This window comes from Seriola dumerili, unplaced genomic scaffold (assembly GCF_002260705.1).
Source record: "Seriola dumerili isolate Sdu_G_001 unplaced genomic scaffold, Sdu_1.0 BDQW01000478.1, whole genome shotgun sequence".
In the NCBI taxonomy this organism is placed as follows: Eukaryota; Metazoa; Chordata; class Actinopteri; order Carangiformes; family Carangidae; genus Seriola; species Seriola dumerili.
In genome coordinates, this window is record NW_019174733.1 from 5,821,082 (window position 1) to 5,847,407 (window position 26,326).

General features: G+C 40.7%; 1 protein-coding gene across 1 annotated transcript; it reads left to right on the forward strand.

Moving 5' to 3' along the window:
* On the forward strand, positions 1-25,892 carry adss (adenylosuccinate synthase). Its single transcript, XM_022763629.1, has 13 exons — positions 1-416; positions 10,386-10,488; positions 12,788-12,856; positions 12,959-13,009; positions 13,174-13,240; positions 16,348-16,455; positions 17,908-17,989; positions 18,100-18,226; positions 20,217-20,371; positions 21,196-21,320; positions 21,529-21,626; positions 22,035-22,184; positions 22,750-25,892. The coding sequence occupies exons 1-13, from the start codon at positions 228-230 to the stop codon at positions 22,800-22,802; spliced, it is 1,377 nt and encodes a 458-aa protein (XP_022619350.1). The 5' UTR covers positions 1-227; the 3' UTR covers positions 22,803-25,892.
* The last annotated feature ends 434 nt before the right edge of the window (positions 25,893-26,326 follow it).

The window sequence follows — 26,326 nt, forward strand, 5'->3', positions numbered from 1 at the left end:
TAATGACACACACTCACACTTGCTGGGATGTGTGACACCCTTTCACAACAAGAAGTGGAAGAACCAGAAACGGAAGAACCGGTCGCTCTGTGTTGTCATTTGTTTCCCTTAACTGTCGAACCATAAGCCAACTTCAGCGCCCTCAGTCCTCTCAGCTGTCGTTGGTGCAGCAGCGCAGCACCGTGCGAAAGGGCGCACAAGTGTAGTCAGTCAGGGACCCAGCTGAAATGTCGGAAAGTGGGAGTCAGGAAGCCGCCGGGGCCCCGAACGGCAGCGGCAGCCCAACGAAACGGGCACCTCGACCGGACGTCGGCAACAAAGTGACCGTGGTGCTCGGTGCTCAATGGGGCGACGAGGGAAAAGGAAAAGTTGTGGATCTGCTGGCACAAGACGCGGATATGGTGTGCAGATGTCAGGTTGGTTAGCACTCGTGCTGCGTTCACTTGTTATGCGTCCGTCCCCGGTTAAGCTAGTTACCGGAAATCCTGCAGGTAACGTCCAGCGAAAAACGCCGCGTCACCCCGGTGTGAAGTTAGGTGTTAGACCCAGATAGCTAATGACAAGTCTGCTAGCTAACCAAAATCTACAGTCGGTGTGTTGTTCCCAGTGTTTTGCTAATGTCACCTTGAATTCCTGCTAGCTGCTTAGCTCTTCACACCTAAAAAACTGCGTTGAATCGTCTCCTGTCGTGTGCACATGACAAGGTAACTGAAGGTACCTTTTTCTAACTGAAGTGACCAGGTGCATCACTTCAGACCCGGCTTCTCTGGCCACCATTAGCGCGTTAAATCAGTTAACCTCGCTAGCAAAAAGATGGACTCGACCAATGTTGGCAGCAGGTTGGCTTTTTATTCACTGTGGCTGAGCTGTTCCTTACATGATAAGTTTAATTAATCACTGTCATATTGATATTATCCTGTACCATCTGGGTTTGTGGTTATTGCAGTACCCAGAGGCTGCATTAGCTCCAGCGCAGGTTGCCACCGCTGATAAGGCACCGTTTATTTAAGGGTTTATAAACCGCAATTAATGGTTGATAATCTCTTTACGAAAGCTTTTTATTTTTGATACAACTTGGCAACCCAGAAGTTATTCTCATTCATGGCTTATAACTGGTTTATAAAGCATTAAAAAAATCCCGTTCTGTTATTTGAATAGGCTCTCTTGCATCACTTTTGTGCTGAAAGAGGATTTTGCACAACCTGGCAACCCAACAGTTCCTCTGGCTTATAACTCATCTATAAAGTATTAGTAAAAGCTGTTTTAACCATTAAAAATCCATTAATTACAGCATATAAAGCTTTAATAAATTGTGCCTTATCAGAGTGGGATGTATTAAATTAAATTTGAAATATATTGTAGCTGAATTAAATAACCAGTGAATGCCTGTGCTTGTCCTCTACATCCACATCAATAAATATTGTTATTTTTCCCCGGAGTCCACTTCCACATTATTTTAAATATCACACTAAAATGTCACCACATTTGGAGTAATATATTGTCCAACTTGAGTTTGTCAGTGGCAACCACTTCTGTTCAGTTTGGCCAATTATTGACCAGTCTGTGCACTGCGTTTACACTAAGTCATGTTTCCTGATCCTGCAGGCTGCACTTGGACATACCCATATATGTACACCATACACAATGACCTGCTTTGGAGGGCCCATACATACACCACCTTATCATTTCAAACAGGCTGGGAGGGGGCATGTTGCAAAACATGACAACTGAGTACATACAGTAAGTGTTGATAACATACACTTGACTATTGCAGAGTGGTCAAGCAGTTGTTGCTTCTTGCCAAAGCAATCTGACACCAGGATGTAAGGCACATGCAATATGTATCAAGAGATGTGTAGGTGAATGTCCATCCGATGGCGAGTTGTTATTCACCTTCAGTGTTTCAGCACACATGACGATTTTATCTTATCAAGTTGTAATTTTCATTAATATCCATGTGACCCCTCCACTAACTCTTCGTCTGGCCTTGGTGGTTCAACTCCTGGCGCTTCGTGTTGAATTTGCACTTTGGTTTCCTCATGAAAAACGGTTGGATTGGAGGCTCTGAAACAGCACAAGTTGTTGTCTCGGACTTGTGGCTCTCTCCACTCTTTTCCCACAGTGTACTGAGAAGAGTCCTGTCTCCATCCCCCCTGAACAGGAAAAGGTGAGACAGTGAGTGAAAGCAGTATAGGGTGGACTGCCTAAAATGTTTAAAAAGCATCTGCTGCGATGGCCTAGAGCCACATACTTAAACCACATCTACTCCAAGAAAGCTGAAGTCCAGCCAGCTTGTAGAAGACTGGTCATATTTGGTAATTGATGTAAAACTGTTTACACTGTATTCATTCAACCTGTCTGGACTTAAAATGATGGTAACCTCACGTTTTGGCAGTTGTTAATGTCTGGGCAACGAAACATTTGTGAACAACTCAGCTGAGGTCACTTTGACCGTGTGTTCTTACTTCTTATTTTTGTTGCCTAGACTTCAAACTCTCACAGCTCTGTGGCTCTCAGTAGTTTCTATTGACGCTGCCTGCTGAAGAGTTTGTGCGTGTACTGTAGTGACAGACTCTCCCGACTGGGGAAACAAACTGATCTGTGCTGAAGCAAAACAGGCGACTGCAATGTTTTGGCGACCTCTCTACCGCACATTAGGTTGTCAATACTTAATGTTACTGCATTCATAATACAGTTTGAGTCAGCAGGAAAGCATTGGTTTCTATTCATTTCAGCATGGTGTGAAAATCAAATTTAGTTTATCTGCAATAGTTGTTTATTTGCACATCCAGCAGTTACAGAGAAACATTATCATTCATTTGGAGTCGTGTTTCTGGTCACATGATGAATGCAAGCTCAATATTTTCTCTCCTTTGTAACTCTATTTTGGTCTCCACCAACTCCTAAGGGAAGTATCTGGCTCTTTACCTGCTTAATGCTCCACTATGTTCACCAGCTGGTCTCTGACTGTGTCTGTCTTTTTAGCTGAAATCAGCAACAGTGACTCTGAGAGCAGTGAGAGTGAACCAAAACACTGAAGTTATGTGAAGGTAAAAAACGAGCCGAAACTCACCACAAAACTGAGAGGAGCTGCATATTCAGTGGATGATTCTCTGTGTGTCATTTAATACATTGTTATTGTAAAATATCAGTTATAGCTGAAGGTTGGAAACTCTCTTGAGAAATGGCATCCATTGAAGTTTACTTAATATGTTTTATGTTTTTGTCAGAGTTACATTGTAGTTGTGCGACAGATTGATTAACCTTTGTGATATCCATGCCTTGACCAGCAGTTTTGGCTTTTTTTTTTTCAAAACTTACCATTTACAATTAATCAATGGCGAATAATTGTTTGTCAAAACAGCGCGAGATTAATGTTTGTCAGTCGACTCAGGTCTGTAAATCTCTGCTGTGCAGCGCAGCGTCACAGAGCTCCTAACATGACTGTTGACCTTTAGTCTTAATAAACCAAAATGCCAAACTTCTCAAATATCAAATTTCTAATTGTGAACAGCCTAAATAAAATACAGTTTAGATTACTTTGTAAATCAGAAGCTCTTTGATCAAAGAAGTCAACAAAAGCAGGAATCTGAGCGAGGCCATCTCCAGACAGTCGGAGCTAAGAGCACATTTCACTCTGTACCAAAAAAAGTTTCGCACTAGAGCCGTAACAATTAGTGACTCTGTGAATAAATGAAATGTCTTTAGGTTTTTACATCTGCAGGTAGGAGTGTTGGTCAGACAAAGAAAGCAATTAAAAGCTGTCACTTTGGGCTCTGAGAAGTTTTTTTTAACTTATTTTTGACATGTCACAGACCAGATTGGTTAATCGAAGTTTCTGCCCTCTTTAAGATCATCTTCATTATCCTCTGCCTTAATTACACATCCAGTCTTTCTAATCTTCTGTCTGCTTGTTCTCAGTCTGTGGAGTTCAGAGGACTATTAGTTTTCTCTTTTAATAACAAGTTGACATAACCGAGATTTTCCTGGGCCTCAGAGCTTCCTTGTTTCCACAGTTTAAGGCAGGAGACATTTAAAAATACCCTGTGGTCCTGCACAGCGTCCCCTCCATACATTATAGTGTGTGTGTGTGTGTGTGTGTGTACGTTAGTTGGGGGCTTGTTGCTGCGTGAGTGAGCGGTGAAGTGCTGATAGTGTTGATCTTTTTATAAAATAGGCTTTGCCAGCAGTCTCGCTCGGTGTTCCTTACAGTCCAGACCTCTAAGATCCTCGAAGTCACAGCTGGGGTTTCAGTGGAACGAGGGGTGTAGCTGCAAACACATCTCAGCAGACTGATGGCAGGATCGTCAATAGTCATTATTGAGAAATATCATATAGCCGTATCATGCTTCACCATGTTCAAAAATGTAAAAGGAGATGGGACGTTTGTTCCCTAAAATAAACAAAATTTGTTTAAATTACAAATTTCTACATTTCTATCCTCACTCATTAATTTATCATTTTTAAAAGAAATCTATTGCATTGAAAAAGTATCATAGTTAGTTACAGCAGTCTCTACTATTGATAAATGAATGAATGTTTTAGAGGTGAATCAATTATTTGATTAAAAAAAATTGGTTTTCTAAGCAAAGATTCTCAAGCTCTAGCTTCTCGACTGTGTTTTTTGTCATACATCTGTTAGTCAATTGAATATTTTTGTGTTGGCTGGATAAAAAAACAGCAATTTGAATATGTTGCCTTCAGCTCCGGAAAAGTATAATGGGTATTTTTTAATATGCTCTGACATTTTAGAGTCAAAATAATAAATTAATGTAAAAAATAATCAGCTTTGGTGAACAAGCTATGTAAAGGAGACAGTTTTAAATTATCTTTGGCATTTGGCATTTGGGGTGGAAATGTCTGTCTGTTGGCCCTATGATATGGTGTGTGGGCTGATGTGACGTCTCCTCTAATCAAAAAAATACTGACAAGTTAAAATTATTTCTGTTAATTCTACTTTCATCTAACATGGGGAAGCGCATGTTCAACAAGATCTGGCTCGAGAGCAGTGCACTGTTGAAAATAACAAATTTGTGCCAGAAAATGCTCAAATTAGAAACTTTGGGTGTAAAGGCGTCAGAGTCGCATGGGAAGTCAAAAAACCATACAGCTGCCATAAAAAGCTACTAGCAAACATGCACACACCCGCAAACGCTTAAATGTTCACGTTGAATGTGAATAAATTCATTTACTTGGCAAGTAATTCTGGGACTCCACTTTTCCTTCATACCATTCATACTTTTTTTTTTGCGAGAAATGGCTCTTAAATTTCATTCATAATGCTCTTAACAAGGTCTTGAATTGAACTTGTTGAAAGCTGCAGGAAGAACAGCTGAAGTAGACGGGAACGCTGTGAAACAAGCTCATCAAGTTATATCTTGCCTGTAGGAGTAGCTGTGTGAGGAGGCCTGTCACGTTTACACTGTGGGTTTAGTCAGTGTTTTGTATTTGCCTGCCAGGAGCCACTTTATTGGACATGTTGTGTCATAATGATATACGGTTTCTTGGAGTCACCTATACCACACACACATTCAGGGCACTGGACTCGGGTTACTATGGAGATGTTTGCTTAAACCAAGGCTTGGTTGTTGCAGTGTTCGCCCCTTCACCGGACATTTTTGTAAATATATATTAAGTTCATAAGATGCTTCAAGACTTAATAGTGTGCAGATACAGAGCCCGGCCAATACTGATTATGATTTTCAGTATTTTGAGGGTTTAAAAATCTGATATATTGACTGATATTTATTTTTTAAACATAGCATGAATTCTGGGGGTTAGGGCTAAGGGGGTAAGCGTTACTTATGAAAAGGCAGCTTTAAACCTTTGAGACAAACTACATATATAATATCTTGGTGAAAATCTGACACGTGTTTCAAGTGCACTGACTGTAACTGTACTGACAAGCGAGTCGAGGATATATTATGTTATTTAGGCAGAATAAGTACGATGCAATACACTAACAGTTAATTAGCTGTAAAAGCTGCTGGTGGTCTTAGCGCTAGCTTCCCTGCCGTCAATAGCAGAACGCTGATATTTTGGCCTGACTGTCAGACGTTTGAGGTCGACATCTGTCCATCTTGGGTTTTAGAGGGATTTCTAACACTTGCTGGAAAACTTTCACCGCACTTAACATAAGGAGTTTTCAACCTGTCTCTCCTCTGTGTGCGGGGAGGGCTAAGACACACACACACACACACACACACACACACACACACACACACACACACACACACAGTGAAACAGAAAGCAGGAGGAGAGGAGAGAAACGTCACCGTAAATGACAGCAAAATGCAGGAGATACTCACACTGAGCTCATATGAAACAAGTGCTTATATATTAGGTAAATAGTGTAGATAAATTATTTAAGTTTTCTTAAATTTTTTGGGGGGGTTTGCCGCCCCTCAAAATAACTAAAGCAACGGTGTGGGAAACACTGGGTATAGATCAACCTACCAGAAATGACAGAGAAAAGACAAAAGACGCTTCAGTTTCTTTTGGAGTAAAGAGGTTGTGGTTGCCACCATACATCAGGGCTTGAACTTGAGACCTTGAACCTATTCAGGAGGCGGTTTCTGTTTTCACCATGGAGCCCTGCTGCTCAGAGACAAAGTGTTATACACAAAACATTTGTTTGATACCAGATAATGAACAGACATTCAGTCTGGTTGTCTTTGACACAAGAAAGGTCTGTAATGAATTGTAGTTGTAAAGTACATCTACATGGTGAATAGAGCTGCAATGATTAGTTGATTTAACCATTTTTTTTTCTGTTAAGCAAAAATGCCAAACAATGGCTTCTTCCAGCAGCTCAAATGTGAGGAATTAATCCTTTTCTTTGTGATACACTGATTTGTGACATTTTACGGATAAAGCAATTAATCAAGATCAGGAAATTAAATTTATAATTAAAATAATTATTGGTTTCCCTTTTTGGATGCAAATATATTATATCAAGATACAATCCAGTTTTCCCAAAGGAAATAAAACACTCACAAGAACAAGCTGAAAAGAAACAATACAGAACACAAGGGACAACACAAAAATCAACCACAGCAAGAGTTACTTAAAAAAAAGATCAAACCATAGAGTAACAGTCAATAAAACATGCAATTTATTTTAGAATAAGAGTCTAAATAAAAAAGCTTTTAAGTATGAGTTATAGTTTAAATCTGCAAGTAATCACCATTATTTAACTACAGGTTACTTCAAGTAATCATATAACATCCAGTGATTAAACTACCTGGGGCTGCAGCTAACAATTGGTTCATCACGTATTAATCTATTTATTAAACATTAGTATTCACTGGCCATCACAAGCTCTCAAAGCCCAGAGTGAGTTTGTCACGCTGTTTAATGGGCCTTTTGTTTTCACAGCAGACATTTTGACTCGTCACATTAGGAGAAGCACAGGTGTTGCTAATGTCATTAACGAGGTCTCCGTTCTATTCTAGTGCTGCAGCGCGCCGTGACAGTGTGACGACGAGCCAGTACGTCCAGTACCAAGAGCGGCTAAATGGAGTTCAGCCATCATTCATTTTATTATTTACACCTGTGCTTTTCCTACTGTGACATGTGGAAATGTCTTGTGTCTCTCCTGTCTGATGATCAATAAGCACAAAGGTGTTCAAAGGACAATATTAAATCACTATAGTAACCCTCGTATGGTATTTTTACTTTTTCTCAGGGACAGCGGAAACAATCTGTAATCACAACATCCGACTTATCATCACCTTCTTTTCATGTTTTCATCACCATACCAGTCGCCTGTTTACACACCCAGCATCATTATCGTTCACTCCCTGTTTCTGGCCACCTGTTGAATGTTAGTCTCCTATCGTCTCTGTTTTGGTTTCCACTAACGGCTGAGGGGAATTTCTGTGTCTTTAGCTGCTATCTCACCTGCTGGTTGCTAACTGTGTCTGTCTGCTGTGCGCTGCTGAGCAGGGTTACACAGCTTTTTCACTCTAAACATCAACAGCACTTGAGAGGTGTGTGAGAGGGAACCAGAGCAGTGACGTGACGAGCTGTGAAACCAAAACAACGTGCTGAACGCCGCAATGAAGCTCCACAGAGCCGAGGGTAATGATTATTAATGATTTTCTCTGGATCAGCTAATTAGTTAACTAATTCTAATGACTGGGATATTTTCAGCCACAACTGTGAACCATGTCTTCCCTTTCATACCAATGCCAGACCCATGTTGATCCCTGGGCAGGAGAAGGGTCACAGGTCCAGATCAGGTAGCATGTCTTGATCCTTTAAGAGCTACTAGATAAACTTTCATCAGCCTGTCATTCAGATTTCATACCAGACCCTTTGGTGAGGTATCTCTGCCCACTTATTGCAATCCCATCAACGCAGTGGATTATCATTGCTGCCATAGCAGTGCACAAGCCACAGTACAAGAGCAGGCGATTGAGTATCAGAAGTTGAGTTTCTCGTGATGGGAATAAGAGGCCGATCATGGGACTGTATGAGAGCTGGAGTTAGGTTCTGTGGGGGATGGGATGGATCGTAAAAATATCTAAAAAGGATAGGCATCTGCCCCCCACCCGCCAACCCCCCCCCCATCTGTTCCCCCCCTCTCCACCTTCAGGGTACTGCTGTGTCCAGGAATAACCCCCTTGTGGTCGAAGCACATGCTAGGCTTGATTTATATCCACAGGCTACAGCATTAGGAACGCATCCTGGTCACAGGACAGACTTGTTGAATTGGCACCTCAGGTAGTGAGCAGTGACGCAAGCTGCTGAGGCATGAGTGGATCTGCTGCTGCGCTATCATCATAGCAAAAAAAAAAATTATACTTGAAATACTTTCCTTCGCCCATCTGTCCTTTCCTTTCTCATCTCAGTTTTCCATATCATCCTCTTTTCCATCTGGATGTTTGAATGTTCCTGAGCTGCAGAGTGTAAACTCTGTGACTCTGAAACCTAAAGCAGAACGTCAACAGGAACAAAGCAGGGCGCTCATCTGAGAACTCATTCCCTCTCTAGGCCCCACTTTTGCATTTTTATCTGTCACTGTCAGCTGTGCTAAATCATGCGCAGGCCTGTATGCAGCATCCACATTAGCACCCAGTAAACACATATTGTCGGAGTTAAATACAGTCCTTAGTCTTTGCCTGTTGGAAAACTTTGTTCCCAGTGAGCAGCGCACATGTTCTCCTGTTGAAACTAAACTAATGTAAAGCCTGTGCAGTTGTTTGGCTGGTTATCACACAGAAATGGTATTACATTGACTCAAACTTTGTGCTTCACTCCCCTAATTAAGAAGCATGAAAATGTGATCGTCCTGGAGAAACACTGGATTAAATACATGATGTATGAATGCATGAATACATGATTTGGGCTGTAACAGAGACGCCATGAGGACTTTGGCTGCAACTAACACTTAGTTTCATCATTGATTAATCTTCCAGTTGTTCACTCAATGAATCCATTAATGGTTTTGTCTCTAAAAACATGAAAATTGCTAAAAATTTTCCCAGCTCAAGGTAACGTCTTCAGATGTCTTCTTTTGTTCAACCAACAAAGACATTCAGTTTATTATCATGTGTGACAAAGGGTTTGATAATCTGGAACCAGTTGTGGAACTCAGCATTTTAACTTAAAAGATTACTAAAGTTATTTTTCACTTTTGAAAAATAGTTGCTGATTATTTTTCTCTTAATCCACTAATGGATTATCAAGTAATTGTTGCATAATTATACGCAACAGAACTAGTAAGGTAATCTATATTTAATGTCTCTTGTTGTTTTTCTATCTGAATAAAAGGTAATCTTGTTGGTGGTGAGCCAGAGAGTTAACAATGCCAGTCTCATATTAAAATGCTAAATGTTGGAGTAGCTTGTTTACCAGCGAAGTGGTAACACATTATTCCTCTGATGGCTGGTGGCTTTCAGGCTGAAGTTTGAGAAATTCACTGACTATGAAGTACAGTTCATAGGGGGGCAGATAAAGAGTTTTTAATTTAATTTTTTAATGTATGTATGTGTTGGGAGCAGCATTCTTTTTAACAGGACATGTCTTTGGTTTTGGGACTGGAAGGATTATTTACATCATGTTCACAGAACCAACTCTGCATTTGACTTTTCCTCTGCTGACAACAGTTGTTAGTTAGTTTACACTTGAGCCAGACCTTAACTTGAGATCAGAGTGCACAGTGAGCAGGAGTCCCTAAGCAACAGCACCGAGCAGCAGACATACACAACTAACAGACAGTAGCCAGAGGTTTGTATATCTGCTTGTTGCTACTCGCCAAACTATTCAGCCTGTCGTGCAGCTCCGCCAAACAAAGTTGCAGAGCCCACATTGGTCTCACGCCTCTCTGCGTTCCTGTCTGTGTTTGTCTCTTCTCATCGCTCTCTGTCTCACCTCTGCAGGGCGGCAACAACGCAGGACACACAGTGGTGGTCGACTCGGTGGAGTACGACTTTCACCTCCTCCCCAGCGGCATCATCAACCCCAAGGTCACTGCCTTCATTGGTGTGTAATGCACACGGATGCAAGCACGCAGAAACACTTCAATTCACTCTCGCATTTGTGAGATCTACACACATACACACACACACACACACACACACACACACACACACACACATTTATACACTGTTCCAAGGCCATCTTCCCTTCCTATTTTCTTGATGAACTGATCGAGATTTCTTTTAGCTTGGCGCTCGTCATCTCTCTTACAGCCTCTATTTTGGCGGCTGCTACAGTGAGTGTGATCAGCTTGACTCAGAGCCAGACTGCAGGCTACGCCACATCCACTCATCTGCAGTAACTTCATTAGCTAATGGTGCCTTACTCTTTCTTTCTGGCTTCTATCCCTCCACACATCTGCATGCACTCTATAGCTGTATGATCCGTCGATACTTAATCATGTTTCTGCTTTTTCATCTTTGAGATGTGGCACATTAATGTTCCTCTTCAGGCTCAAACACAGATGTGCAGCAGAGTGCATCAAATGTGACCTGCACTTGGATCAATGGTGTTTCTTGTACTTTGCATTATTATTTTCATAGTTTTATTTTTACTTATTAATCTATTTGAATAGAGAGATAGGACAAATATTACAAACACACTAATTAAACGTCTGCACATAAAAGGTGCTGGCAGCGACACATACTGAGAAAAAGATGGCGGCACACTAAGCGCCAATGTTTTTATTACCAACACTTCAACCACACCTAGTCTTTCTCAAGCACATGTGTCAGATCCACTCTTGTATATATATATATATGGTGCATCCCACATCTGGTGGTAATCCACTGTGGATTGTGGTAATCGTCTTCTATTTAAACATTATACCTGCTTAGCATCAGCATGTTAGCATTGTCACTGTGAACGTGTTAGCATGCTGACGTGAGCATTTATCTCAAAGCACTGCTGTGCCAAAGAACTCTCTCAAGTCAGTGCATTCACTTTTTATTTTAAGTTTTATGTTTTATTTTGCTAATATGGACAAGTGCCACGAAGTAACAGAAAGATAACGTGATACAAACCCTGACCTGCACTCAGTCATTTTGACATCTTGTGTCATTTAGCAAAGAAAATCTAGATTACTTTTGCAGCAACAGGTGAGCATTTAGTATAATTCATATTTCTTGGTAGTCCTATTGATAAATATGTTTTTCAGTTAGACAGAAGAACAGACGAACGTTGATCATTTGCATTCATGTTATCACACTTAATTTATTGAGCCAGAGGGCAGACGTGTTTCTGTTTATTACACCATCACTCCTCTCCCGGTGTGTAAAAGCACATTCATGTCCTCCAGCGCTGTGCTCTGCTCTTATATCTGTATCTCCCACATTCACTCCTACAGTGCCACTGACAGAGGGTTTGTTGTGGGTTTTTTTTTTTTTTTTAAAGTCTTTTTCCACATTTCTTAATTTAATTTAATTTGATCAAAGTAATTACCACACCTCCTCCACTAAATGCAACCCAATTAAAAAGATAATTATGCCAGCTGTATGAATACTCTCATGAACGGGTCGGATCTGTCCAGCAGAGTTACAGCACCCGAGTGACAGTTTGAGAGTTGTAACTCTCAGAAGCCTTTTTCTGTCACGTTTTGACACTTTGTCACTAAAAAGTCACAAAATGGCATCATAGTTTTATTATGGAAATTCCACTGACTTATGATTATTTTCATTATTGATTAATCTGCTGAGTACTTTTTTGATTGCGTCTCTCTTAGTCTCTGACACATCAAAAGATAGAGAAATAATGCATCAATCAAATGTCTGAACCACAGATATGTTCAGTTTACAAGGATATAAGACAAAGAAAAACAGCAAATCCTCTTATTCCAGAGAATATTTGGCAATTTTCACTATTTTTGCTTGAAAGGTCACTGAAACAATTATCTAAATAGTTGCCAATTATTTTTATATCAATCAACTAATCAATTAATTAGTAAATGGTCTCATCTCCAATGAATATAACTACAAATTGGACAAGAATAAACTCTCAGTTTCCAGCTAAAACCTTTTACTCCACTTGATTTATCCGACAGCGTGAGTTACTGGTTAATTTGTAAGATTTTATATACAAATGATTAATGTCTAAAATATGAAGATTATGTAGAGACTGATTGGCCCAACAGGATATAAAGAATATAAAGACTATTTCTTTGGTGGAACTGCTCACAGCTCATTGATGCAGCTCTTAAGTAGATGTTGTTAGGCGGTTACAAACCAGAAAGCTCTGTAAATTATGTTCAATTATTGAGTATTATTTATGATCAGTATTCTTCAGTTTTATTTATTTTTTACCTCAGGCAATGGTGTCGTGATCCACCTTCCAGGCCTGTTTGAAGAGGCAGAAAAGAATGAGCGCAAAGGAAAAAGTGAGTGATGTGCAGTTTTTTAAACACACACTTCATAAAACATCATATGACTGTGCTTTCACGTGCAGCACGGAGACTTAAAGTGTATTTGTGTGTGTGTAGGTCTAAAGGGCTGGGAGAAAAGGTTGATCATCTCAGACAGAGCACATATTGGTAAGTCCTCCCAGATCCACCCCTGGACTTTTTTTTTTTTTTTTTAAATCTGTGTGTGAATGTTTGAATGGACGCATGCAAAAATGTGTGTGCGCGTGGATGTGTGAGCCCTGCTTTCTCTGAGGTGTGTGAGCGTGTGTGTCCCCTCTCTCCCGCCTCCGCAGTGTTTGACTTCCACCAAGCGGTTGATGGCGTTCAGGAACAGCAGAGGCAAGAGCAAGCAGGCAAGAAGTAAGAAACCTGTTGCTTTAAAATTGGCTGCAACACGCGCACACACACACACACACACACACACAGATCAGATCAGATCAGATCAGTTGTTGCATCTTTCTGGGGAAAAAAGGGTTGAGTCATTTTCCTGGATCTTGATTCGTGTGAGTCACCTCCAACGCCCTCTTCAACATCCAGTGATGTGCAAACACCTTTTGATAATGATCAAATATTTAGTTTGTGTTTGTGAACAAAACTCCAAAGAATGAAGCAGGTCATGGATGAAGAAAATAGATAATTTCTTCCGTTGCTCTGCTTTGATTTTGCATTGTTAAAGCATTCATGCTGTGATCTTACTACTTAATTCATTACAGTCACAGAGGCCATGCTACAACAACACTGTGCCATATATTATACACTAAAGCTGGACAATTAACATATAATAAAGGTTGTCTGCAAATGCAATAATTGTCATTTCAGCTTAGCAACTGGTTGGTGAATATAATTAAGAGTTAAAAAAAACTCTTAATAATGATTAAGAGGTAAAAGGAGAGTGAATGTTGGACTTGCTTTCACCAGGTGAACAGAAACACAACTCCAAATGAATGATAATGTTGCTCTGTAGCGGTTGGATGTGTAAATATACAACAGTTTGCAAAAAAAGTTCACTATATCAACTCACAATATCAGCTTGTTTCAGCAGGTTTGAAAAATGCTAATCTGAGTTAAGTTCTGCACCTTTTACACTTTACTGTATGATTCCGTTATTGGTTCAAAACAAATCCAGTAAACAACCAAAGTCCTCTGGTGGCCGGTCTCTGACACTTTTGGACCCCACTGTACATGAATGTCTTTCCACAGTGACACACATGCATATAATCTGAACACTGCTCTGCCTGGAGGCGTCCTCAGAGAGGTCAGAGGGCAAACAGAGTGTATCAGCCCTCGAGCAGATGGAGGTTATGAACAGAATAAACCAGATTTTTAGCCTCTTCAGAAAGACACATGTGTTTCCAGTAGTAAATCCAGGTATTCTATATTCTGTTTTATTCCACACCATTTCAAAGCAAAATTTTGTTCCGGTACATTATTCGCTCAGGCAGTGAACCGTACCATATGTGAGGAATGTTAAGCCGAGTCTGAAGGGCGTTCAGAATATTAAGCTCAAGAGAGACCGAGTGTATCCCTGTTCAAAGCTGGGTTGTCTTTACCAGCTCAGCAACCAAAGCCCCAAACACCCAGCCAGGTACTGTGTATGTGTGCGTGTGTGTGCGTGTGTGTGTGTGCATGTGTGTGTTAGAGAGACAGAGAGAATGCATTTTCACCAGGGTGCCTTAATGGCAGAGTCATTATAAGCTTTCAGCAGATTGCTCGACAGGCTGGGGGATTTGCAGTCCTGCTGCTGGAAGTCAGAGCAGAGTTTAGTCACACTGGAGTCCAGATTTATGGAATATCATATCAGTGCTTGAAAATATAGTGATCTTAGTTTTGTAAACTTGTACATTAAAGCTTGTACCTGTTAACTCTGTACCTGTTAACAGCTTTCGGGCGTAATTAAAGTGTAAACATTTTTGTGTCTTCCTGTAAACTCTATTTTACAAGTTTGTGCGTTGAGTTCCAACGTGAAGGTTTTATTTTATAAATTGTGAAAAAAAAGCTGCTGGCCACAATATAAGTGGGTTTTACAGAACCAAATGAAATGAGCATTTACCTAAGAACGCTTCAATGTTTACTGTGATGTAAATACAAATGATAAAATTCAGTGTACAAACTTGAAAATCAGAGTTTGCAGATTTGAAAATGATCATTTTGCAAGCGCTGACTTTAATGTTCAAACTTAAATGTACCATTTACAAAAACGTTCAAAACTCAAAAATAATTGGTCACACTCATAGAACAATTGAAACCAGCTCGTGTTAGTTGATGCATCACTCAGGTCATTCATAACACCCATTCTCATAGTAGCTGTAGAAACATAACACATACACAGGTGTAAAATATCCAACACAGAGGCTTTTACTCACTCAAGTCTGATCCTAATGGACAATATGTTCATTTTATATGTTATATTATCATTATTATTATTATTATTATTAAAGACATAATCAATTGATTCCATCTCTGCCCTGAGATCAGTGTCATTTCTGAAAGGAAATCATGTATGTTCATTTTAAAGGCACTCTGTATATTATATTTCATGTGTATATATGTGTCTGTGGATCCATTCCTTCTGTGACAAAGTGTAATGATGTTTTTTTTAAATTATTTTTGTTGCCACATTTTAAATTTGAAAAGTATGATGCAGTTTCTGTTTCATTCTACTTCCTACTTCTGTTCCACTACACGTCAGAGGAAATGATTGTTCTTTACTACATTTATCTGAAAGTTGTACTCTACATGAAAAACACACACAGCTGCTTACAGAATACAATGTGGGTTCCCTTAACTTATACTAAAGTCAATATCTGAATGCAGGACTTGTCATTTGTATTGGTACTTTTACATTCTGTAGTTTGCATGTGGGGTTGAGCAGATTGTGCCGCGCCAGGCGAGTTACAGGAGGTAAACGTTGACTGTGTCATATGTAAATGGTTAACTACTCTAGCATGTTATTTGAGTAGTCCGTCTCTGTTACGTGAAGGGACAATACTGTGTCCATAAAAAGTCGACTGAGTTTCAAGTGATATATCAGTGTGAAAACTTTTAGTGTCAAGGCTATAAAGAAAAGGTGACAGTGACAGTGTTGAGTATCAGCATCCGGCTCTTCAGATAAGTTTCTCTGTCACTTGTTTGCACACACTGCTCAGTTAACAGCTCTGTCCAGTTTAACAGTAATTTAATATAATATGCACCCATTTTGGTGCTGTGAGAAGGTGGATGTAATGCCCGCTGTACACTCTTACAGTCAAATCACAGCTCCAGAACACTTACATGAGCTTTTTGGTTCTGTAAGACTCTGCTTTTCCTTCAAGTTAAAACTCCTGGGTAATTACTGTTGTCTGGAGGTGTTCAAAAGTTTCACAATAATTAGGTGGATGACGTGATGAACCTTGAAACTGTAAAAAGACGTGTTGTAGATTGAGATCACATGCTAATGCTACGTCTATTTTTATTTTTTCCCTGCGCAGTCTCGGGACAACGAAGAAGGGGATTGGTCCGGTGTACTCGGCCAAGGCTGCGCGTAGCGGCCTCAGGATATGTGACCTGCTGGCTGACTTCACTCAGTTCTCTGAAAGGTCTGTTCCAGTAGCACAAGATTATATGTCGGGAGTTCTAATGAAATCTGCATCTGATTAATTAAAGTCTGTGTATAATGTAATTTTTTTATATGTCTTACCATGCCCCTTTCGATCAGTGAAACTTTTCCTTGAACCGAGGAACGCAGAAGCTGTGCCTGAATTTCAACCTTCACATTCCTATCTCAAGTTTTATTGCCTGTTTTAAGCAAAGGAACTTTTTTTTTTTTAACTCAGGAACTTTACCGGCATTTTGTCCAGAAGAACTCAGCTCTTAGCTCTGAGGTGTTCAGACCGAAAACAGCCCTACGAAATACGAGCCAAGAAGTTCCAGTTTGAGTAACAGATTGGTGAATTTAAAGGTTTATCAGATGCCAACACACTGAATAACACTTTGCAATACTCAAAGTCTTGCCAGATAATGTCATGTTGCAGACCTGTGTTTTTTTGTTTTGTTTTTGTTTTGTTTTTTTGCCGGAGCCCTCCGCTCTGGCATCCCCGCTGCGTCGCCAGACTGGCCTCATTCAAATGAATGACGGCTCTGAATTATTCCACTATGTAAGGCCATCTGATTCAAAACAGGTGAATCACCACAGGCATTCGGTCAGAGATGAGACTTGAGTAAATTATGGTTCAGTGCATTCACTGATGAAATGCCACCAATCAGCATACTCTGCTGTGTTATGTGCTGCTAAAGGAAACAATGGAAAACCTGTGACGAGTAGACCACAGGAGGCACATGTGTGGCAGTGGCAATTAAAACTGCACCATAAACCAGCTGCTGCTAAACATTTCTTACACAGAGAAAAGAACTTGAACCAACTATAACCTAAACATCTTCACAGCATGAGTAAAGTTCCTATCAGGCGTGGAGACTGTAATACACAGCAAAGAAAGAGGTGCAGACATTGAGGCGAGAGCAGCACTGGAAACACCTTTTATTATCTACATAAATAGTTCAGTCAGTCCTTAAAATGTCAAATCTTACATCAAAACTGATGATAAAGACAAAACTCACTCTTAGATGCACGTACACTACACAGTGACTTGGACTGTGCAGGTTACTAAGAGACTAGTTGAATAACACTAGTCACCTCTTCCACATCGCAGGCCTGACGTCGGTCTGAACGTGATTCTTAGGGTGTAGTTCCTGTCTGCTCCAGGGGTAGAGCTTTCTGTTTGCTTAGGAAATACCAGGATGGAGCTTGACTGACTTCTCAAACCAAACACCACCTTGCAGTGTCGTAAATAAGGGCCAATTTGTTCCAGGGTTTAATTCCTGGCACTTGTGGTTGATATGGGCCAGTGAATCTCTAAGAAATGGCATGAGATGTTGTTTGTGTGCCTCCTGTGTTTATAATCTCATTGCAACATGATGTAGAATGATATCATAACAGCCCAGCTGGTGCGATAAATAACAGTGAGAGGACTGATCAATGTCACCTGTTACAGGTATAAAGTCTTGGCCCAGCAGTACAAAGCTATGTACCCCACTCTGGAGATTGACATAGAGGGAGAGCTGATCAAATTAAAGGTAAGAAAAATGAAACAGAAAAATATTTCTCACATATACTGTATGTATATATATATTTGTCATTCAACATCATATTGGTCTCTTTGCAGTAATGTTTGTATGATTTTTAGGACTATGTGGAGCGGATCAAGCCCATGGTGAGAGACGGTGTGCACTACATGTACGAGGCTCTTCATGGTCCTCCTAACAAGATCCTGGTGGAGGGAGCCAACGCAGCGCTGCTGGACATAGACTTTGGTCAGTACATCGCTGTGTGTGCACGTGAGAGGGCGCATGTGCACCAGAATTAAGCACGCCTTACTACTTAACATGTTTGCTTCCGGATATTTTGCAGTTTATCCGTCTCATACTAAGCCAACATCTCTTTGCTAACCTGAGAATAAATGTCATTTCTACTTGCAAAGCGCTGTTCAGTGCATCTACAGTGACCCAGTGATGTTACCCTCAAACACTTAAGCTTTCTGATGCTCTTTACAAAAGCCTGCTTGGAGCTCAGACTAGGAATGATGGTAAGTTTGCTAACTGCTACTGACGTGCTCTGGCATCTGGGCTTGATGTGCACGCTCACAAGTTGAAACCACTCAATGCCACCTGACTGTGCATGAGCACGAAGGCACCCTTTATCAGCAGTCAGTCAGTCAGTCAGTCAGTCAGTCAGTCAGGATTACAGAGCCATCATTAAATCCAGAAATATGGAAGCATGACAGCTGTGTTTTTCCTCTCAGATAATAACACACCAGACTAAATTTACTAATCTTTTACACGTTGTAGTGTGTGACTGTAACAGTCCAGGACTGTCATTACTGAAAGCAGTGACAGCACAGAGCAGATTAAATTACAGTCGAGGTTCATTACCGGTTATTATCAAAGCACCATGCTATATGCTAGGTAATAACTCTGCTGGTGTCCTGCACACTCTCTTACTGACTGACTATATCTATTCTTGATTAGAAATCCTTAACGTTATCGGTATCATCACTCTTAATCAGGACTTATTTTGAGTTAAGGAGCATGTAGGGCATCAATCGTTTAGCTACAGAGCACTTTGACAAGAGACATGGCCGCTGATGGACACGCTGGCTGCTGCAGAGATCGAACCCCGTTCTTCTTTGATTACACAACAGTCTCTGGGATGATCTGCATGTGGGCAGCTTCCAGCTTCTAAGTGTGGAAACTCACTCCTTTTTTTTTTGCTTTTTATTACAGTGGTTGAAACACACTTTTAAAGCTCACCATTGTTTGAATAGCTGAGGCAGAGGTGATTTAGTGTTCATGACAGCCTGTAAGTGGTTATCACCTCAGGGACACATTCTGGTACGAGTAGACAGAAGGCGTACCAGTTTAAAATTGCTTTCACCTTCTCGGAGTGAATTGTTCTGTCAGATGGGCAGTGTCCTTTCTTTTCAGGCAGCTCAATTATCATTTTACGCGAGACGAGCTCAGTCACAGATTCACAGCGAGGTATTTCACTTCATTGTGTGAAGGTGCAGGTTTTGAACCAGTGAGTGTATCCAAAGGTATCTGTCTAATCAGGTGTATTGTGGAGCGATTGAAGGAAGAAGCTGGACCAGTCAACCAACTATATAATGGAAAGTGCTCAAACAAACATATCTGACATGTGTGGGAACAACTCATCACCACCACCCCACACCTTGCCAAGCCCACACCGCTCCAGGTGAAAAGAAATTAAATACATTTAAAAAAGATGAGTGAGCTGAGAGGATTACAAATGAGCTTCCTTCCTCTCGATCAAGGGTTTTCAAACTGATGGAGAGAGTTGGAGGGGACAGGCCGAGGAGAAGACACTGCGTGAGGTGAGAGAGACAGGTGCATGCAGGTGTTGGCAAAACATCAGGAAGTTAGGTATTATGTAATTGGACTGCTGATTTGACCGCTCACACAGCTCATGGAGGCAGTTAAGGTGGTTTTTAAAGTACATTGATTCTATACAAGAAAAATAAAAATCTGACCTGCTGTAGCTGTCATGTTTTTTTTTTACTTTACTGAAGCTGTAAATGTCCCATCGACATGGAGAGATGGGGGTCAGACGGGGTGTCGGAGGCGGTTGTCTCGATTTCTGCGGGGTCCACAGTGTGAGGCTTTGAAAACCTCTGCTCCAGACAAATCCTCCCACTTTTCCTCTTTTTTTTCAGTTGCATGTTTGTTCGAGCGGTTCTACAGTATAAAGGAAAGGTATGATCGGTCTTCCCTCTCCGTGTCATTGCAGGGACGTACCCGTTTGTGACATCGTCCAACTGCACGGTGGGCGGGGTGTGCACGGGTCTTGGCATGCCGCCTCAGAATGTCGGTGAAGTTTACGGCGTCGTCAAGGTGTACACCACCAGAGTGGGCATTGGAGCGTTCCCCTCAGAGCAGAGCAATGTAAGAGGATACACACGCAGTAACTTACAACACCCATCTAAACATTAAAATTAAGACCCTTAAATCCTGTTTTTAAAATACCGCACATATGATGTGGATTCAGTGGAAAAAAATGTCATGTTCAAAAGTTTCTCCATTAATTGATTCACTGTTTAGTCTATATAATACAGAAAATAGTCTAAAATGCCCATTATTACTTCACACAGCCCAAGGTAACGTCTTGTTTTGTCCAATCAACAGTTCAGAACCCAAAGGTATTCAGTGTTCTGTCATGTATGACACAGAAAAGTTTACAGCTCTCACATTTGAGAAGCAAATCTTCGGTATTTCTGCTTAAAAAAAAAAAGAGACCAAAACGACGATTTGATTTTCAAAATAGTTGTCAATTAACTTCCTGTCAATAAACTAAACGATTAATCGACTAATTGTTGCAGCTCGAGTTGAGAAATCAAGAACATTTGTTCAGCCACACCTCATACTGTCAACACGTTCATGTGAGGTTCACACTGTCTTCATGCTAGGAACATGGTGTGATGACTTGTTGAGTAGTTTCGTTTTCAAACAGCGCCACTCAGAGGAGGTTTCGATCCACTGCCTCCAACAACCAGCCACAGTAAACTTTTAAACGCAGTAAACGCATTTGTTACGCTCAATAAATCTGTCTGTGACACCTGCTCCTGACTGGAACTGAGGCCTGAACACAGAGGCTGATGTTTAATGGCTGAATATTTTTGGCATCTGTTGCTGGTTTGCTCCTTCAAACGTTTACAGAAAACTCCTCCAAGGACTGAGACTGACGAACAATCTGCACTTGTTGTCTGCAGGAGATCGGGGAGCTGCTGCAGACTCGGGGGAAGGAGGTGGGCGTGACCACAGGCAGGAAGAGACGATGTGGTTGGCTGGACCTGGTGCTCATCAAATATGCACACATGATCAACGGCTTCACCGCGTGAGTTTCGAAGTGTTTTTAGTTTGTTTGTTGTTGTATTTTTGCAGTAAACATTGTAAATTTCTATTGAATATCCTTTTTTTATATTATAAATTATATATTGCCACTCTTTTGCAACTTCTATCTTCATTTTGAAAGAAAGAGGGAGAGAGCTAAAAAGTCTGTGACCCGTCTCAGCTGTTGAAAAGCTGTTCCTGTTCTCTTTCAGTTTAGCGCTCACCAAACTTGACATACTTGACGTGTTCCCAGAGATCAGAGTGGGCGTAGGGTACAAAGTCGACAACCAAACTATACCTCACTTCCCAGGTGAGCTGATGTGTGAATGAGTTCTCCTGCTTGTGTAAGTGTTAACGCTCAAAGCAAGAGAATAATCATGAGGCTGTTTTGTCTTCTTTCCTATTCTCCATTTTTCACACTGTCACTGACCTTTGAAATCAGAAACTAAACTGATACTGGCAGTAAGAAAAAAAAAAAAGAGGGGCGATGATGCATCTCTGTCTTCAGTGGATATTGTCTGACCTCCGTTTGGCCGGTTTCCACCTTCTCCTCTCGCTCCAGTCTGTGTGATTATTTATAGAGAGCTCCATTTTAAGGCAGAAACATATTGATCTGTTGTCGCAGCCGTCTGATTGCAGTCTCCTGTAAAGCTAATAGTGTGATATCACCCCCCTCCTCCCCCTCCCCCAACCCCTCTTCTTATTGATTCTGTGCCAGCCAATCAGGAGGTACTGCAGCGTGTTGAGGTCCAGTATGAGACGCTGCCCGGCTGGAACAGCGACACCTCGGCTGCTAGAAGCTTCGCGGAGCTGCCTGAGAACGCGCAGAAATATGTCCGCTTCATTGAGGAGCACGTGGGAGTGCCTGGTACGATACTTTGATTGATAGATTATTTGATGGATTGATAGCTCTGAGACCTTTTGGATAACATATACCAGTGCTGCTTTATTCATTTATTTTTTTGATGTGTGGCCACTTGATTTGTTGGTAGTTTTGCCATTAATGGTGTAGAGTCCAACATATTTCCTCGCATTGCTTCTCAGATGCTTCAGCGTCGTGATGATCTGATCAGCACGGCTTTGCTCACTAGTGTCCTTCATTTTTATTTAGTTTATCTTACTGAGGTCAACAGGGCATGAACAGGGCATTTAGGGAACGCCCTCTGCTGGACCACAAAGTGAACCACTCTAAATGGTCTTGAATTTGAACAGGTCATTACAGATTAAATACTTTTTCCCAACTTCAAACAGAAGTTCAGAGACACTAAAACAAAAAAAGCCAGGACTGGTTTTCCATTATTAACATAATTAAAACAAGTAAACCATGACTGCCCTACTGCATGTACACGTGCTGATTGACACAGACCTGAGACCTGCGACAGCCGCCACTGAGGAGAGTTGAACCCCTTTCCTCTGCTTCTCTGTTTCCTCAGTCAAATGGATCGGAGTGGGCAAGTCTCGGGAGTCCATGATCCAGCTGTTCTAGACGGAAGGGAGGAGAAACACAGGCAAAGAAGATGCACAGCAGCGAAATCAACGGCACCCTTCTCCCCCTCAGCCCCACACACAGCCTACCTACCTGTCTCAGCTCTCCGACAGAGACGCGACCATCATGTCTGTTCTTAACGCTTTACACCAGTGTGTCATCAGACTGTCCCATGTTACAGACCAGACCGTTCTGGATCGGACTCCCATCAGACTGACCTCCCCGTGCGAGTGGTTCCCAACGTCTCCATCTGGATTTTTAACAGTTTTAAACTTTAGGATAACAGCTCCACAGTCAAGTCCCTCTTTAGTTTGTCCCTGTTTGTATCGTAGCCGTTTATTTCAGACATACAACTCACCAATCGGCAACACCAGCTGCCCTCAGGTCTGAGAGAGGACATGAGGGAATGGACTCGACACACGCAGACGCAGACAGGGGATCACTGCCCGGAGGAACTGTCCACAGATGTTTGGTCGGTCAAACTTTGTTCAAGTGTATTTTTGTTAATCTATGCTGTGTTTTAAATGCGCTGTGCCAGTCCGGTGTAAACCAGTTAATAAGTTAAAATAAGTTTTAACCTCGGCACTTAAGATGCTTTGGACTATTATCTGCTTTATGTTTTATTCTGCCAAGTCAACAACACATCCTGACTTGATAAAGGGATCCTTTAATATTTTAAAAAGTGTCTTTTTGTGTTTGTTTTTTCGTCATCAGACAAATGTGAGAGACTTCTTATATTGCCAAAAAATTAGCTTTGAAATTTCTTGTAGCTATAGCGATCGCTTCCACGGAGCGCTGTTGATGAAATGTTGACGTACATCTTCCCGTACTGCGAAAAGAAAAGGCTCCTGTTCCTCAGTTTAACTTTAGCAGGTGAGTTTTTCATGAACCAGAAAAATAACTATCTCTTTTTCAAATGAAAATCAAATCATCAGGCCAGCATCTGTGATTGTTTATCTTATAATTACCATTGATTACTTAGCACTTTTCAGTACAGTATTCTGTAGTGCAGAGGAAGGCAAAGGTTACAGCATTTACACAGAAAGAAGAAAAGTGTAAACACGGTTTGATAAATACTGAATATCTTTCAAATCTTTCAACTTCTTTTTTTTTTTTGTCTAGTATTATGCCATTGTTATAACACACTGTTACTGTTCTTGTAGTTTTGTAGTCCCATAATTTAAATAGACTAAATTTGGGGTAACTCGTGTAGTTCTTTTCACCAAGTGAGAGAAGTTCTACGCTGCCAGAAAATATGATATCTCATAACTGAAGCAACAGAAGCCGAGATAGCCTGAGTTTTACGCTCGGTCGCGGGTTCAATCCCCTTAAACGCTGGATCCTACATTTCCCATAATGCAACTCAATGGCATTTTTCATTATGCTACGTTCACACCATGTGAGATGGATAGTAGAGCGAAATCGAGATTGTTGTGTGGTTTCTGAATTCATCTTGTGAGAGTTGAAACAATAATACAGTGCATTGACAATATAACGCTCCACTCCATTAAATTTGGGTCTAATGACATTAACAGTGGACTTTGGCTGACGTGAGTTGTCCATGTTTGGTTTTAGGCACGTCCGTATTAAAAAGTTGGAGTCATAGCTATCAGAAGAATCCAAGTTTCCCAGTAGTAATTATCACTTGGATGTTGACATGAATGTTGTTTACAAGGCGTAAACTAGTGATTACTCTGACTTTTAAATGACATGAATGTGGCATTGGACCCGCCACAGAAGAAATACAACTGTTATCAACTCTCAGTGAAGCTGAACAAAATTTTGGTGCCATAAATATTTCACAAACACTAGTTTTACCAATGTATCACAAAAGTAATGTTTCCGGTTTTGACTTGAATTCAGCGGCAGATTCTTCATATTCTGTATTTTCTCATTAGTGCAGCCAGGTGTGCTCTGAGTGTGATTTTGTTTCGGGAGTTTAAGTTACATATTTTTATTGCACAATACATCAATTAAGTATAAACCTGGTGACATGAAAGGGGCGCGATACCAGAACTTCTTCATAGAGTCAATTTTGCTGGGAGGCATTTAGTCGAATGATGAATATGTAATTTTGAATAAATAAACACTCTTGTTTGTCAAAATCAATTATAGAACATTTTATGTAATGCATCTCTTCCCTGATGACCTAAACATGGCACTCACGTACAGTCTGAAGCACTTCTCTCAGGACATTTTTTTTACAAAATGTATTAACTCAACAAAAGCCCAGGTATAGTCTCAACAACTTAAAATAACTCAGCAACTTTACTTAAATTTGTGCACTTGCGTTTTGCATTTGTTAGAAGCAAAGCTGCTGCCATTGATAAACAAAGTAAATCATTCAGAGACTGATTCATTCACATGCTGTTGCTCCTGTCTGCCCCCTAGTGGTGGGCAAGAGGGATGAAAACAGTGAACCAGGATCATTCACTCATCTCTCTCTGCTTTTCTGAACAGTATCCGTTTTGTATCAGTGACCCTGTATCTCCTGTTTCCTAACACTGTATTTTCTTTTCCTCCTGCTGTGTTAATTGCACATTTATCCCTTTACTTGCTCACACTGCCAACTTTCACTGAAGCCCCTTTCACAGACTCCTACCTTGGCATCTGATTAAGACTTAATGAATGTTTTAGGCTACATACGCACAAAAAAAACTCAAGGCATATCGTGCTATCTCTTTTGTTTTTATTTAACCCTCATTTTATTTCCAGTTAAGTAATTTTCAGGTTGGAACAATCATCACATTTACCCTGACGTGATATTTTGGTGTCTTTGGAAACTTTGGGATCTCCACTAGAATTTAAAATAAAGTTCTGTGGGTTTGAACAACGTTTGGCTGCAGAGCATGAGTTTGTAATATTGGTGTTTTGAGATGCGTAAAAAAACAAACACAGCTCCAACAGAACAGACACACACGCACACCCATCAATGCAAGAAATAAAAAAATAAAAGGTTCCAGCAACATGCACACTCCACACTTTACCTCCATACATTCAAGAGAGCTGGAATAACAACAAAAGTTCACCAGAATGTGCCGGAAAGGAGGTGAACATTTGAAAAATCTGCACTTGTGTTTATAAGATTTTGGCAAAATAAACAGGTTGTCAAACAGAAATGCAGCATTCTTGTCCTGAAGGTCTTTTCAAAATAAATGTTCAAAAGATACAATGCTATTTTTGAGAAACACACGTAAATAACAATCTGAATTGACATGTTTATATAGGATATATATATATCTTCTGATGCTCTGATGTATTATCTCTACAATGGTTAGTCTCTAAGGTATTACTCTATAATACCTTTCCTCAGTAGCAGTGCTGGATCTAGCTCTTTAGTCACTGCACCTTTAACGATTTGATTATCACATTTCTTGTAAATGATTTTGATGTTAACTATTGTTACAGGTGGTAGAATAGCTGCAATCCTTGTTTGTGTTAGAGTCTTTCACAAGATTAATAGAAGCAGAGGTGAACTGTCTGACTGAGCAGCTCAGATCATTTATCTTAATGAAACTGTCATA

Coding starts and splice junctions, on each gene's coding strand:
- adss (XM_022763629.1), top strand. CDS start 228: ATGTCGGAAAGTGGGAGTCAGGAAGCCGCCGGGGCCCCGAACGGCAGC. Junction 21,627..22,034: donor AACTATACCTCACTTCCCAG/GTGAGCTGATGT, acceptor ATTCTGTGCCAG/CCAATCAGGAGGTACTGCAG. Junction 22,185..22,749: donor GGAGCACGTGGGAGTGCCTG/GTACGATACTTT, acceptor CTGTTTCCTCAG/TCAAATGGATCGGAGTGGGC.